Source organism: Mytilus trossulus, chromosome 7 (assembly GCF_036588685.1).
Source record: "Mytilus trossulus isolate FHL-02 chromosome 7, PNRI_Mtr1.1.1.hap1, whole genome shotgun sequence".
Classification (NCBI taxonomy): domain Eukaryota; kingdom Metazoa; phylum Mollusca; class Bivalvia; order Mytilida; family Mytilidae; genus Mytilus; species Mytilus trossulus.
Window position 1 is genome coordinate 44,133,108 of NC_086379.1, and position 16,360 is coordinate 44,149,467.

The following is a 16,360-nucleotide window of genomic DNA, read 5'->3' on the forward strand; positions in this document are numbered from 1 at the left end:
TAGCCAGTTTGAGTGGGTGTGAAATACTTCATTCTACAAGTTATAAATGAAGTATGGTCTCCAAAATAGCTTTATTTTTTCTTCCGAAATCATAGTACTGTAATTAAAATTTCAAATTCTCAACTAAGTGCTGTTCTGGAAAGCTGTAAACGCTTAGAAATTAACAAGAATGTGTCCCGAGTACACTGATGCCCAACTCGCACTATCATATTCTATGTTCAGTGGACCCTGAAATTGGTGGAAAACTGAAATTTGGCAGTAAAATTAGAAAGATCATATCATAGGGAACATGCATATCTAGTTTTAAGTTGATTGGACTTCAACTTTATCAAAAACTACCTTGACTTAAAACTTTAACCTGAAGCGGGAGACGGGTGAATGGATGGAAGGACGCAAGACAAACAAACGAACACACAGACTAGAAAACATAATGCCCCTCTACTATCGTAGGTGGGGAATGAAAACATGTGTGTTATATTTGACAGTCAGAATCAATCTGACATTCTGCACTTAAGGGGGTTCGCGGTTCTAAATCATTTATATAGGATTTCTCTATATTTTTCTGTAAATGAACTTTATCTTATAGTTAATAGAAAAATGAAATAAAAAAGTGGGGTCACCGTTCGATTGCGCTCACAATCTGCCTTCGGAAGAAGCATACATTTTTGTAAAGGTGGGGATTTTCTGTTGAAGTGATAGGAGAAATGAAAGGTAATATCGAAATAAAAAATGAAATTTATTACAGAAATCACTCAAATTTTAAAATAATTTAGTTTAAGTACAGCTTATATGGAAATTATATTAAAAAATATAGGTCACCGATGAGTTAAAAAAGATATTTCAATTTTAAAGCAAAAAAATGGCATTTTTGCACCAAAGGGAGATAATTTGGAGCTTTTTCAATGATATATACATTTTAAAAGTCACCTGGGGCCAAAACGAATTGATTTTTTGGAATAATTTTTTAACCATATGATTAAGTAACAACTACTAAAGGCAATTAATGAAATTTGTAATGAAAAATAAATGTTTGATATTTTTCTGAAAATCTTATACCCTCGAGCCTCCTTAAGGATGTACACCTCTGAGGAGCCAAAAATTTCTAGAATTAAACTTTTTTTCTTAACCTGTTTTTTGGGTTAATAAGACTGTAACAAAATAATTGGTGAAGAAAAAATCATATGGTGGTGCACTTCTTTTTTTGCTATGGCCCTTTGAAAATGCCCAATTTTGATGATTTTCCCATTTTTCATCGATTTTTACCTATTTTTGGGTTATTATCGTGAAAAAAATCACAGTTCTACAATTAAACTTTTTGTTCATACTTTCTATAAAGATGAAGTGGACCAATCTGAATAAATTTTACTTACAAAAACTATAGGTAGGTGTTGATATAAGAAAGTTTTATCATATTTTGATGCTTTTTTGTGTAAAATTTACCATGCTGTCAATTTTGTATTTTTGTCATTTTCCTCAGTTTTAAGAACAAAATGCATATTGTTTCAACTTTTTTGTTATAAATGATTGAAAATATACATATCTAAGAAATTTGAAAAGACCAAAATGATATGGGATGTACATGTTTCTTGTAAAATCATTTTTTGTATCCCTCACCCATTTTCTCAGAATTTTGGCTAAAAATACTGACTTGATTCGTCATAAAATTTTAAAACTGGATTACTCAAAGACTTTTCATTGTAAATACGCAATTTTTTCACAGATTTATGTTTGATTATAATATTTTAAAAATTCATTGATATTTTCCACTTGTATCAAATGTTTTGGAGGTAATTCAAGAACGAGATTTCAACGAGAATGAATGAGACTTAAAAGTCAGAAGAATACATCCTTAAAACCATACAGGCTACTATCTACATAAATATTACGGCAAGTTCTATTTTGAACTGTTTTACATTGGTCATTTCAGGGCCTTCTATAACATACTACTGTGGATTCATTTATTTTCGTGGGTACCAATTTTCGTGGATTGTGAAAAACTTAAATGTTTATGGATATTTGATTTCTTGGTTTTGCCGAAGTCTGCATACAAGCCATAAGAAATTTGTTATTTGTTGAACATTTGATTTCGTGGTTCGACTGTTCCCACGAAATCCACGAAAATTGGTATCCAACGAAAAATATTGAATCCACAGTATGTGATATGGACTGGCTCATTGCTGAAGGCCCTACAGTGACCTATAGTTGTTAATTTCTGTTTTGTTCTGTTTGGGCAATCATACCACATATTCTTTTTTATATTAGAACTAATAAAATACTTCGCTGAGCGCAGCCTGATACAACTGCAATGTTCAAACCCTGAACAGTTCGGGCAAATTTGGTCACAATATTCAAGCTTGATACTGTCTGAATTTGGATTGTGATAAAAATTTTGAATTAATATAAGTTTTTGACACAAAATAATGTGGTCAAAGATCTTACAGATCTATTGCACAATACTGTGCAATTGAAGATATCTTTTTCAAACTTTTCAAAAATCGAAATGTACAAAGTTTTGAAGAAGAAAAAATTGTAAATCCCTTAAAAAAATTATAAACAAAAAAATTCCCCCAACTTATTGAGACCCCCCTTGGAGCAATAACCCCAAAATTCAATCCCAGCCTTTCCTTTGTAATTTGGAACCTTGTACAATTTCAGAGAGATCCATACACTTAAACACAAGTTATTGACTAACTAGAATCATGCTTCTTTTTGGCCATTTTTAGGCCCCTAATTCCTATTGTGTGGGCCAATTAACCCAAAGCTTAATCCTAGCCTCCCCTTTGGTATATGGAACATTGAGGTACAATTTCAGAGAGCTTCATACAATTACACACATGATTGTCTGGAATAAGAAAAATGCTTGTTTTTGGCCCCTTTTTGCCCTTTTATTCCTGAACTGTTGGCCCCTTAACTCCTAAAAAAATCCCAACCTTTTAACTGTGGTTTTAAACATTGTGGTACAATTTCAGAGCAATTAAAATACTTATACACAAGTTATTATCCTGAAACTAGAAAAAATATTGTTTTGGGCCCCTTTGGACCCCTAATTCCTAAACAGTTTGAACCATCATCCCCAAAATCAACCCCACCCTACCTTTTGTGGTATTCAACCTTCTGGAAAAATTTCATAAAGATCTATTCACTTAAACTAAAGTTATTGTCTGGAAACCAATGTTTCTTTGGACTACGCAGACGACAACGACAACATCATACCATTATACGATCCCAAAACATTTTTTGCAGTTGTATAAAAAATGGAGGCCTTAATACCTGTAATGGACTCTCCTGACTATCAACATTCTGTAAAGGAGTTACTGGGTCTGATACAGGATTTGGAGGTGCAATTTGTGTGGTGGCAGCACTATGAGTACTGTCAGTTTTATCTGTAATCATGGTTATAATTGTGTCAAATATAGGTTATTTAATTAAATAATATTTCTACAAATAAAAATTGCATTGAAAACAAGTGAAATAGTAAAAAAAAACACCAACAAACGCTTCACTAACACAATCTAGAACACAGTAACAGATCAGCAGTTTTGTCGAGGATTGCAGAAACATTATGTGTTCCTTTATGTGCCTTGGCCACTAACGATGTGATGTCACGATCCTATGTATATTGTAACTATGATTCTATGCTTATGTTTGAATAAATATTGGACCATACACTTGTATTTCATTGAGAGTCAAGCGGCTTAGCCTTATCGAATACAACACGAAGTATACACCTCAAAACCCATCATTGGTGCCTTGACCAAATATTTAGTGAAGGCTTTTTTTCGTTATATTTCATCAGAGCCTAAAGATTTTTTAAATGACTTTTTTTAAATTTTGATTATAGAGAAATCTGATGAAAAACATTAACCTTGTTATAATTATGAGGATGAGACAATTTAAAATCTCTCATTAGCCATGTACCATTTGTTTGTGATGTATATATCTTGTAACTTCTGTGTTTTTTCCCTTGATTTTTCATTTATGTTTTTGTTTACTGTAAATTCAGAAATTAGTGTAAGGTTTTTATTTTTGCGTAGAATGGGACTGAGTTGTAAACGAAATAATTTAAACTCACATTTTGAAATATTTAATATGAATTTAACAGAATTTTTCTCAAATTCGTAAAAATTAGAATCGCATTTAAGTCTAAAATGACAACAACGCAATAATAAATGCACGCCATTATTTCTGAATGTACAGTATTCATTCGTTTGTTTGTTTGTTCTCCTTCATTCATTCTAAAATATAATATAATAGAAGAGTGTACACATAAAACATCAAAGGGTAAAGCCCTCAATAGTAATAAGTCTTTTGGCAAATTAATAATACAGTCAACAGATACTACTCTGAATGTGAGGTGAAAACTAGATGTGTTGAAGGACCTAATTTTTGTTTTCTTCTGAACAAAGACAAACAGTTAACACTGATGATATTTCAGACCTGGAGTAGGTTAATCCCACATGGCAATATTAAACTTTTATTTTGAGTCGGTTTAAGATTTACCATAATCAATTGAAGACAAAAGGTAAAAAGAAGGCTCAATCCAATTCATTTGAACTTTTGTCTTGATAATTCCCTCATTGGAAATCATACCACACCTCCTTATTTTTATATAATGAAAGGTTGACATGAGATATATTTGTCTCTTGTAGGTAATTTCAAGATTTTAATGAAGATGTTAGTACCAGTAGGTATATTTGACTTACCAAAAACTGATACAGTAAAACAGCTCTTGTTTCCTTTCATAGCACATTCATTCAAATGATCACCTGTAAAAATAATTTCATATAAAGGATTATTTAATTTTTTTCCCCAAAAATCTATTTAAATCAATAATCATGATCATTGTAAAAAACAACATACATCTACTATGTGTTTTATTATCATGTTGAGTGAAGCCATTCCAATTGATAGTTTATGGTTTGTCTTTCTATGTTGAGATGTAACACTATTGTTTCAGATAAGGGTGAAGGTTTGGTACCATTTAAATGTTTAATCCTGCTGCAGTTGCTTGCATCTGTCCTAAGGGATCGGTCAAAATTTCTTGATGCATGGGACTGGTGAAAACTGTAATGGGACAAGCACTTTTTGCAGTGTTTTCAGGAATGGGACTCAATATTTTTTTCATTATTGGCAAGCATGGGACATGAACTTTTTGAAAAAATGTATGTACATGTATATGAATTTTTTTTTTGATAAATCTATAACAAACTAAAATAATACCATGAACATTTAACAATGTGAATAAAACAGTTACAAAATAGCAAATTCATTTTCAAGATTTAAAGAACAGTACTAGTGAAGGCAACAAAAAAAACCTTTGGAACAGAATAAACATGAAAAAATACTTTGATAAAAAAAGATGTAAAAATTTGAATAGATATTTTACATGAATAACTGTTTAGCAAATGTAAAAAAACGAATTCATCATGACATGGATAGTGATTCTGTACAAAAAAGCATTATTGACAAATATAATTCTGTCCTCCCATAAAGCAGAGTTGTCTCCCATTTACCAGAGTTGTCTTTCTTGACAAAAGATATGTTTCTATTAATGACAGTAGTTCCAGTGAGTAGTTCTAAGAGTGAAAGGGAAATTGAAAACTTACAAATCTCTACAAGATCCAAACATGTCAGACTACCGAATCATGCATCAAGAAATTTTGACCGGTCCCTAAGTCAGGAATCTGATGTTCAGTAGTTGTCGTTTGTTCATGTTGGTCATAAGAAACAAGTGAAACTGTGAGCTACTGCTCACTGATGATACCCCCTCCGCAAGTGGATAATATAAAAAGTGTAAAAATATGCAAGTGTTCGGTAAACAGAAAGTTGTCGAGTGATGATTCTAAAAACGCATCACACGGTATAGCTGACTTAAATAAATCCTGAAACTAAATTTCAGAAATCCTTGCATTGTAGTTCCTGAGAAAAGTGTGACGAAAATTTTCAACTTGGCTATCATATGTAAAATCATACAAGTGTTCGGTAAACAGGAAGTTGTCAAGTAATCAATCTGAAAACACATCACACAGTATAGCTGACTTAGATAAACCCTGAAACCAAATTTCAGAAATCCTTGTATTGTAGTTCCTGAGAAAAATGTGACGAAAAAATAAATAGTGTAAAAATATACAAGTGTTCGGTAAACAGGAAGTTGTCGAGTGATGAATGTGAAAACGCATCACACGGTATAGCTGACTTATATAAATCCTGAAACCAAATTTCAGAAATCCTTGTATTGTAGTTCCTGAGAAAAGTGTGACGAAAATTTTCAACTTGGCTATCATGTGTAAAATCATACAAGTGTTCAGTAAACAGGAAGTTTTCAAGTGATCAATCTGAAAACGCATCACACGGTTAAGCTGACTTAGATAAACCCTGAAACCAAATTTCAGAAATCCTTGTATTGTAGTTCCTGAGAAAAATGCGACGAAAAATATTCATGGGACGGACGGACTGACTGACGGACAGACAGAGGTAAAACAGTATAACCCCCCTTTTCTTAAATCGGGGGTATAAAAAGATAAGTGTTTCTTGTTTTTTGTATAGATAAGACCATTGGTATTCACATTTGAATGGTTTTACATATGGACCATAATTTGCAGTTTTGCTATTGGACTCGTTTCCTATAACTATAGAAAAGTGATAAAATTGTGAATTACTGTAAGAAAAGTTGTAACTACATCTAAAGATGCCATTATTTTTATCAACATACAAGTGTATGCTACTCTTCCCTAGAAAAAAATTGAAATATACAAATTTCAAAGATTCTACAACCGTATTTTTGTGTTGTTTCTCGCGTTACTTTTTGCTTCCGAAGAGCATAACGTTGACTGATTTATAGATAATCATCACCGGCAAATTCATAACTTTTGCTTTCAAATAACAAAGAACATCGACCAATAAGAATAGTCAGAAGAAAATGCCGAGAACTATAAGTATTTATGTAGCAGATGTAAGAACAGTGGCGTGACTTTTGTGCCCGATTTCGTAACGCAAATTTTAGATGATGTAATCTGCTTTGTTGTAATAGAATTCTTGAAAACAATATGCAAATATAAACTCTAGCGAGATGTTCAAACAGGTAAATCAGAGATGATTTACATTCTTGTTTTGATCTTCGTAATAATTAAGTAAGAAAATGACGTTATCGTTATGCGTTACATTTCACACGAAACAGAAGTCCAGTTATTTATTAAAATTGTTTTTGTCCTTAAGTTCTAATCATTTCCGGTCATACGTGAAACATGTGACTTACATGTGATCACGCCCTTACAGCCGGACATACGATATACTAGTTCTAAACATTTTTTTTGTTTCCAACGGGATGTTAGCAAACATAATCTGTAGACTTGTTTTGACTTGTTTTGTTTAAAAAAGGAAAATACAATTTTCAAAGAGATTGCGCCGGGGGTCTATTATTTTTCCTACGTGTATAATGTTACATACGATCTTCTGTGAAAATAAATGCCCAATGACTTGACAAAATCGATTTCAAATTTGACAGACTTTTAAACACACTACATTTCCCAATAACGATGTAAAGGGTCCTTGGAAAATTCAATTGAAATTACGTCTCTTATCATGGTGCCGATGTTCGTTGGATTGATTTTGCTTCAGCAGTAAATATTACTGGATATTTTAGGTGGATAAAGATAATTAAATGAAAAATGCATGTTAATATACCGTTACACTTGGAATGTACAAAGTTGGTAACTTTGTCACCATCTTTAATTAATTTTTTTTATTCATATGTTCTGCAAACACTTTTCAAAAACGCAATAAACTTGTCAAAGGAAAAGTAAACTTTTACCAGGCATGACTTGAAAGGAAGTACTTTATTGATTTTAGCCCACTAAAGTAGATTAAAATGTGGAAACCATGTAGATGGTGTACAGGTCACAGGTCACAAATATCACATGGTGCCTATTTTAAAGATTCTAATTCCATGTTTTTTTCTTTACTGGATTTAAAGAATTTTACATTGCCAATGATTTGGAATAAATTTTATATAACTGGAATTTCAAAACCAAATATAAATATATTTTTTTGGCCAAAACATCAAGATACAACGATTATGGTATCCTGTATCAATGAAGAAAATATGGAAAATTCTGAATAAATTGTACTAATTGTTTTCAAAACAAGCACATATTTAGGAGTTTTATAATACTGTTACATTTAAGATGGATTTAAAGAAAAAGTATACTGTTCAGATTATTTAAAGCAGATTTTGCAATAAAATAAAACTAAAAAAATGCTTTCGGTTTCTTATGGTTTCCTGTCACGTTTAAAAAAAACTTTAATATAACAATGAAAATAGATTTTAAATATTAACATGAAGCAAGTAACACTAGTAATGGTGTTTATTTATGCCTTTTGAATTATATTGTGCAAAATAAAGAAAATAAAGATTGGTTTCCTGTTTGGTTTCCTGTCACGTAAACGGTGAATCAAAATGTATTAATTTTTTCTCGAAAAACTCAAATGTTCCATTCATACTATTCAAACACCAACACAACCCACAAAATAAAAGTTAAAATTTTAGAACTTATAAAAAAGGATACAAAAAGAAAACCAAAGGCCGAATACCAAATTATGGTCCATATTACAGCACTAATAATGCAATTTCCCATAAAATTAATGTTTCCAAGGGGCATAACTCTTATACAAATAATTGCTAGGCACTGATTTTTTATTTTTTTTCTGAAATATTCCTGATTTAAACTTATGACATAAGTTTCATAAAAATATGTGAAGAATTGTACATGTGAGAGTGCTCACAAGACTGGATGGATGGACGGACGCCTAAAATTTCTATGTCCTTTCTAACAAATGCACTCCGGAGTCGTGACAATAAGCTGAGTTGGGGGAATGGGTAGAAAATTTTCTAAAACAGTTGCCTTCCTTGATTTGATTTGATTTGAATTGATTTTTGGTGTTTAAACACCACTTTTAAGCACAGCATTCAAGCTATTTCATTTCCTGGCGCCAAGTTTTTATTGGAATGGTGGAGAAAGCCTGAGTGCCCATTTAAGTATTCCCTCATTTGTAATTTCTGTGTAATAGGATGAAAATTGTTCAATGGGATAGTAGAGAATAGCTTTGTCATTGACCATAATGTAAAGTTGAATAATTTGTGGTTCACACGGACCAATTGTTGCTCATTTATTCCTAATTTGTTATAAGATCTAGCCTAAATGAAGAACACATTACTAAAACTAAATAACATTACCATTGATTACCAAGGTCATTTGAGTACTGTCTGAGGCTTTTTTTCTTTTCCTTAGCAAGAATAATTATGGGCACTTGATACCAGCTGAGATGGGATTAATAAATCTTTAATCACTGCTGCCATATTTGCATATAAATGACAACGTATGAATAAATATACATACACATTTCTTTTGGATTACAAGAATGAAAAGATTTGCATTTTCCACATGTACACAAAAGCAAATTATTATCCACAGACATGTCCTGAATACATGGTTGGTTGACTTTGTTCAATGGTCCCAAAGTACCATTATGACGTCTGTTATAGTGGGCTTTGAATGAAATCATACATACACTGGTAAAAGAGCATTTTTTACACTGCCATAAACTGAAAAACAAAAAAACACTGATTTGTAAATACATGCATGTACATGTAGATTAAATTAATGTAAAAAAAATAAATCTGACATGTCACGAGCAGTTACATGTACAATGATACAATACAACAAATTGCCAATGCCCAACATTGCACATAGTTATAAATTGCTTACAAGACCAGACAGACACCTGCTACTACTACATGTATGTCCCCTGCAATGCATTCCCTGGGGGGACCAAAATGAATGGATTTTAAAACAGCTTTAAACATTAATGTCTAAGTCTATAAGGAAATTAAAATCTGATATATATATACATGTACATGTTTTTAATAAGTTCTTAATAACATCTATGTTCATGATGTTTTTCAAACATTGACAAAAGTTGAAAGTTCATTATGGACATTTAAAGGTATTTTGTGCTAGCCTGTTTTTATTGGTGGAGGAAGCCGGATAAAATTATTTAATCAAATAAGTGTACTATATTCAGTCTTAATGTAATAGCCTATAACCTAACATACATTTGTACAAATAAAATTGAGAATGGAAATAGGAAATGTGTCAAAGAGACAACAACCCAACCATAGTGATGACAACAGCAGAAGGTCACCAACAGGTCTTCAATGCAGCGAGAAATTCCCACACCGGGAGGCGTCCTTCAGTTGGCCCCTAAACAAATATATATACTAGTTCAGTGATAATGAATACCATACTTAACTCCAAATTGTACAAAAGAAACTAAAATTAAAAATAATACAAGACTAACAAAGGCCAGAGGATCTTGACTTGGGACAGGGGCAAAAATGTGGCAGGGTTAAAGTTTAAACATGTTTATGAGATTTCAATGTATTTAAATGATACAGTACTTACCATTGATGAAAAGGAGGATTCAATATCTTGCCACATTCTATACAGTTATAATCATAATCTTTTCCTGGGTCTATTACTATTAAAGGTTTCACATTTACAACATCAGCCAAAGTTGTCACGATCAGTGATTGTTTATCAGTTCGATTGCTGGAATCATGTAACATATCATTAATGTCATCAGGTTTGTATTTACCTCTCATCCTATTATTTGACCCCCATGCTAACAATTGCCGCATTACATTATAGTTCTGATGTTTGATGGTATTTTGTTTGTTAAGCTGACCAGGAATTTTTTTTGCTTGATGTATACATGTACCAGATGGAAAATTTTTTGCTGGATATATACCAGGGGGGAAATTCCCTGTTGTACATGTGCCAGGGCGAACATTTCCTGATGTACATGTATTCATCTGTTTTCCATGATCTTTCTCATCAGTTGTCTCCGTTTTAATTACAGAATTACTAGAATTCCCTGTCCCAAATGTTGAGTTAGAATCATCAACATCTGCTTTTCTACTTTCACTTTCACTTTGTTGTATTGCCTCAGATTTTTTATCTTCTTCTTCTTCATCTGGTTCCCTTTTAATTAAAATATCGCCAATACACATCACAATTCTTGCAGACTCATCCATTTTTTATTTGTTTGTAACCCGTCTGAAGATAAATAAAATAGTCGCTATCAAATGTTTGTATTATCTAATTAGTTTTTATCCTGTACAACTGCATTTATTTCAATTTTCTCTACTGCATATGTAATATATGTAGAAGCTTTACATTACATGTTTTGTTCCATATTTGTTTTTTTCTTTTTTAGGCTGCACAATAAAATTCAGCAGGTTATTAGATCTTTCAGAAAACAATTCATTTTCCATGTCTTGATGTCAGTGTTAAAATGCCATGTAATTAGTATATATACATGTATCATACCTACAACAGAAAAAATATGACATTGAGTCAGATGTTTAGTAAGAAGATCCCTTGCTTAATTAATTACTACATTTAAAATAAGAAGTGTTGTCGACAGTTAACTGGTTAACCGTTCGAACAACCGAATACTTAAAAAAAGCTAACAGATTAACCGGACCTTTTTTCAATTTGAATAGATTTGATATAAGTTTATATTGAAATCATTAATTAGTTGTGTTTTCTTTAAAAATTGTTGTCCTGGTAATTAACTTGACAGATCAATTGTCTTGTACATTGATTGGTATTGTTGATCCAAAAATATAAAATTAATTAGAACTTGTCGCTCAGCTAGGGGCAAGTTCTTAAGGAAACATAATTAGTTTCATGTTTTTTTAACAGTAATTTTTAATCAGTAATTACGGTTAAATTTTTCGATTTACTTCATTATTTCATTTTTGATCTTATATTGCGTAGACCTACATCTGAATGTGCAATCTCCGTTGTTCAAGTCTGTGTCATACTTTAAACAAAATTCTAACTCAAAAACTGTAAAAAGCAAACAACCGTGAATGTAATCATGGTAATCAAGGTATACTTGATGGTATGAATATCAGGATTAATCAATTTTAATTGAAACACCTCACATTATTTTCAGAGACAACAAGACAAAATGGAAGAATCATCGGTTTCAGACATATTCAATTCTACGAGATCAAGACGTTTTTTTTTTATTTTTTCAAATTTGAAGTTAGTACAAACGCCATAGTTCGATTATTAAAAGTCAAACTTCGACAGGAATCTTCACAGACAAGCCTTATTAAACCAAAGGCCAAACTTTAATTCGTCGTATTATAAAAACATAAATGTATGACTTGGATGGAATGTAGACACATTGACACTCATACATGTACCACATCTTCTAAATACATGTATATCGATGTGTAGGTTACTATAACTAACTATTGATAAGGCCTTCAAACATTAACTCAAAGTACTGGTTATCCGGTTAATCCATCGAATGATTATACCAGTAACCGGTTAGGCAAAAGGGTTCGATTTGACAACACTAAAAATAAGTAATGAAGATCAATGAAGACACAGTATTAGATATATAAAAGATGTCAAATAGTTCCTTAACAAACAAAAAGACAATTTTAAGCCTTTTCTTGCAAATTTGCTTGCTAATTTTCTCCTGTATTTATTCATCGACTTGGTTATCTAAGTAAAGTTCACAATGAAGTAAGTAATATGGTTAGATGATTTCTTGTTGACATCATTTACAATTTGAACCATAAATAATGTTAATTGTTTAATATAATCTTGATATGATTGATCATAATAAAATAGTATCCTGATAGTAAATTACTGATATAACACATGATGCATATCACTGAAAATGGACTCCCATATAAAAGCCTTTCATCATGTTCATAGATGTGTCACAGAAAAAATTTCAATAGCCTGATGCGTTTAACATGTTTGTGGGAAGGCGGATCTCAAAAAATTAAAATAGCCTTTGAAGAAGTCATAATTATTTGGACTAGGTATATGACTTCAAGCTTTTGAGACGTTTCAGCAATAAACCCATTCGGCTGAATGTTGTTTCAGCCACTCAACACTTTGGCCTTGGTCATGTTGGTCATATTTCAGTCCATTTTTTTATTTTTTTTTAATTTATACCTGCCTATCAATATTTTGATTAAAAAATAAAAAGTAATCCCTCTGCAAATGTTTGCACCTGTCCCAAGTCAGGAATCTGATGTACAGTAGTTGTCCTTTGTTTATGTAATATATATACCTGTCCATACCTGTCAACTTTTGAAAGTGCCCATGGGGGTTTTAGTGCGCAACAACAATTTTAAAGGTTACAATTCTTTTTGCGACAACTATTTTGCGCGTGCTGTTTTGTGGTCTCGAAAAAGAGTCATATTTGTAAGATGAGCTTACATGCCTTTTTCTCAAGTTTATTTGCATGATGCTTGTTATTATATAAGCAGAAAAGATGAACATGTAGCTGCAAGACCAGGAATTATTTTCAAGTGTAAGGATACTCAATAGTTGTTGACTTTTCTAATTTAAAATTATGCACAAAGAAGGACTTTTATCAGGTTGGGAACAACACCTAGGGATACCCCCTCAATGTTATGACATTAAAAACCACAGTTCGAGTACAAGTGAGCACATATTCATATTATTTGAAGCTTTTCCCAACGAACTATACATCTTATGATCTATCTGGTATTATATATGGTCAACACATGTCCAAGAATTTTTATATGTTCTTGGCCTTATATCTTCTTTATTATTAAAAATAATTGGACCCTTCATTTAGAAAAGCTGCTCCAGATATAATGTGAGAATTTCCCATTTCTAAGTTAATAAATCTACATTTTTCTATTTTATTTTTTACAAGAGTAAAATGACCCCTTGACTAAGGGTAGTCCCTCATTTAAGGGATTCCTCATGATGATGTGGGGAGGGTGTTTTGTCTCTGTGAAAAATAAAGAATAGTACATTATACTTTCAATGCTTTGGTAATTTAATTGAATACATAAATAAAATTATGTTACAGCAAGTGTTTTGTCAATAAATTAGTGAATAAACTACTATTTATTATCTTTATGGTAGAACTGCATCATTGAAGTTTGCCAATCAGCCATGCTTTTATTCTTATTCTGTGTAAGAACCTCCTTGCAGGTGAAAAATCATTTGCCATGTTCACGATTTTATGATTCTGACCAACAAACAGAGGAATACAACACAAGTTCAATATCTAGCTTCTTCTGTGTATTAGCCTCCTTTAAGTAGGAGCACCTCCTAATGGAGTATATACCCTTAATGTCTTATTAAAATTTGTAAACACATTAAAAATATGTACAGCACATGCATTTAAAAAGAAAGAAAGTTTTTTTTTTTACATGGCATATATACAGGGACTTGGGTGTTTTTAAAACTATCTTATCTCATGTTTATGTTAAAAATCTGTTGTTATTGCTTTATATAAGTCTAGAATAAAAGTAAACCATTTATTGTTAAGTGATAAAATTAAGTAAAATATGATCAAATGCGCTAAAAACTGGTTAAATCCGTTGTAATATATTAAGTAGCAATTTCATACTAATGTAAAATACCTAATGGATTTGGTGAATCTTACATTTATATAGACCTTATAATAGTAAAATTGTGCAATTTAAAATAATAAAAGATAATTTATTTTTTCAAATAAGGTGGTTTGGGATGTTAACTGTGAAGATATTTCCTTTAACATATATAACGTTTTTGATTGGCTGATAACTTTGATTATAAGAAACATACAATTTGATTGGCTGAACACGATTTCTTCCATTGAACACAGTTCAAAATCGGGAACAATCAAATTTTTCGTTTAGATTTTCACCAAATCGTGTTTTAGAGGGTTTTTCAAAAACACAATCGTGCAATCGTGACAAAGGGTCAAAATCGTGTAGTACACGCCTAAATCGTGAAAGTTGGCAGGTATGCCTGTTTCTCGTTTCTCGTTTTGTTTATATAGATTAGACTGTTGGTTTTCCCGTTTGAATGGTTTAACACTAGTAATTTTGGGCCCTTTATAGCTTGTTGTCCGGTGTGAGCCAAGGCTCTGTGTTGAAGGCCGTACTTTAACCTATAATGGTTTCCTTTTAAATTGTTTTTTGGATGGAGAGTTGTCTCATTGGCACTCACACCACATCTTCCTATATCTAAGTAAATATTTCTATGAATAATTTATTAGACTAAGAGTAAGAAAATATAACAATCGTCAGGGTCAGATAAAGGTTAGAAATTTTTTATCTTTATTAGTAGATTGTCCAATATGTTGAAAAGTAGATTAAAAATACATCAAAATATATACATGTACAATGTATCTAGACTGTATGCTTGCATTGTACATCAAACTGTGTCTCTGAATTTGTAATGCGGAATCTCTCTGCTGTTTTGAAGACCCATTCATCATTTCTAAAATCATGTCTTACACTGGAAAAGATCGACAATTTCACCCTTTAAGACATCATTCACCATATAGAAGATGAGCCTGTATCTCTGCTCTATTATAAGTTTCCAGCATTTTCATAATTGTCAGTCTGTAGGGTAGTACAGACACTGACATAATTTATGTTCTGTAAGTACGTAACCTTGATTCCAGTACGACTGCAGGAGGGTAATCATCTTATTAAATTTTAATTTCCCAAATATTTTGTGCAGTATAAAAGAAAACTTTTGCTTAACATGTCTTGGAAATGGCAATGCATACATTTTTGTCACATGGTACATTGTATCAGATGGAAGTGACAAGTCACAGGACAGTTTTGTCTGAAAACCATATCCTGGAACTGGCCTGTATGTCATTTCTGTAATCATGTCTGACTCTTATAAACAGAAAAATCATTAATTTGGCACGCCTTTATGTCGTCATTTACCAGATAGAAGGCGTACATTTACCTGTACCATACATAGGGAAATTTTGGCGTTGATGTTTACATTTTAAGCATATGCTGATGGAAGCACATGACAGATTCGTCTGAAAACCATATCCTGAAACTGACCTACTGGTACTGCACTGGTAGCCTTTGTCTATTTTCTGCTCTTCCATCATGTTGTTGTTTGTTTGATGCATACCTTATTTCATAGGACCATACTCTATCAGCATAATCAGTGAAAGTATATATACAAGTCAATAAAATATCTATTAATCTTTATTACTTGGCTGAAGTGGGAAACGTCTATATATCTAGTTTCCCACTGAATTTTGTACAAAATTATATGGAGAAAGAGTAAAATTTACGTAAGCTGTAGAAAACTCAACAGGAAGCCTACAATTTTATGCCTTGTGTTAGAACGTTGTGGATACTTTTGTCTTCAACATTTATACTTACAAACATGCTACGCAACGGGCTATTTATTATTGCAGGCAAGAAAAACAATTAAAAAAATCAAGTGAAATCTGCCATTTTCCATTTTTTCATTGTAAAATCTGG

General features: G+C 31.8%; 1 protein-coding gene across 5 annotated transcripts in view; it reads right to left on the bottom strand.

Annotated features, from left to right (window-relative positions):
• LOC134725134 (uncharacterized) overlaps positions 1-16,356 on the bottom strand; it is a 52,328-nt gene extending 35,972 nt beyond the window's left edge. For 3 of the 5 annotated variants that reach the window (XM_063588691.1, XM_063588690.1, XM_063588689.1), the window contains exons 1-4: positions 10,461-11,369; positions 9,396-9,601; positions 4,704-4,766; positions 3,271-3,383 (exon numbers count right to left, since the gene is read on the bottom strand). In XM_063588691.1, the coding sequence (XP_063444761.1) occupies positions 3,271-3,383; positions 4,704-4,766; positions 9,396-9,601; positions 10,461-11,092 (1,014 nt within the window). In that variant the 5' untranslated portion in view covers positions 11,093-11,369. Of the gene's footprint in view, positions 1-3,270; positions 3,384-4,703; positions 4,767-9,395; positions 9,602-10,460; positions 11,370-16,258 lie in introns of those variants that run through there. The other 2 variants (XM_063588687.1, XM_063588692.1) reach the window with 2 other exon arrangements.
• Positions 16,357-16,360: the final 4 nt, after the last annotated feature.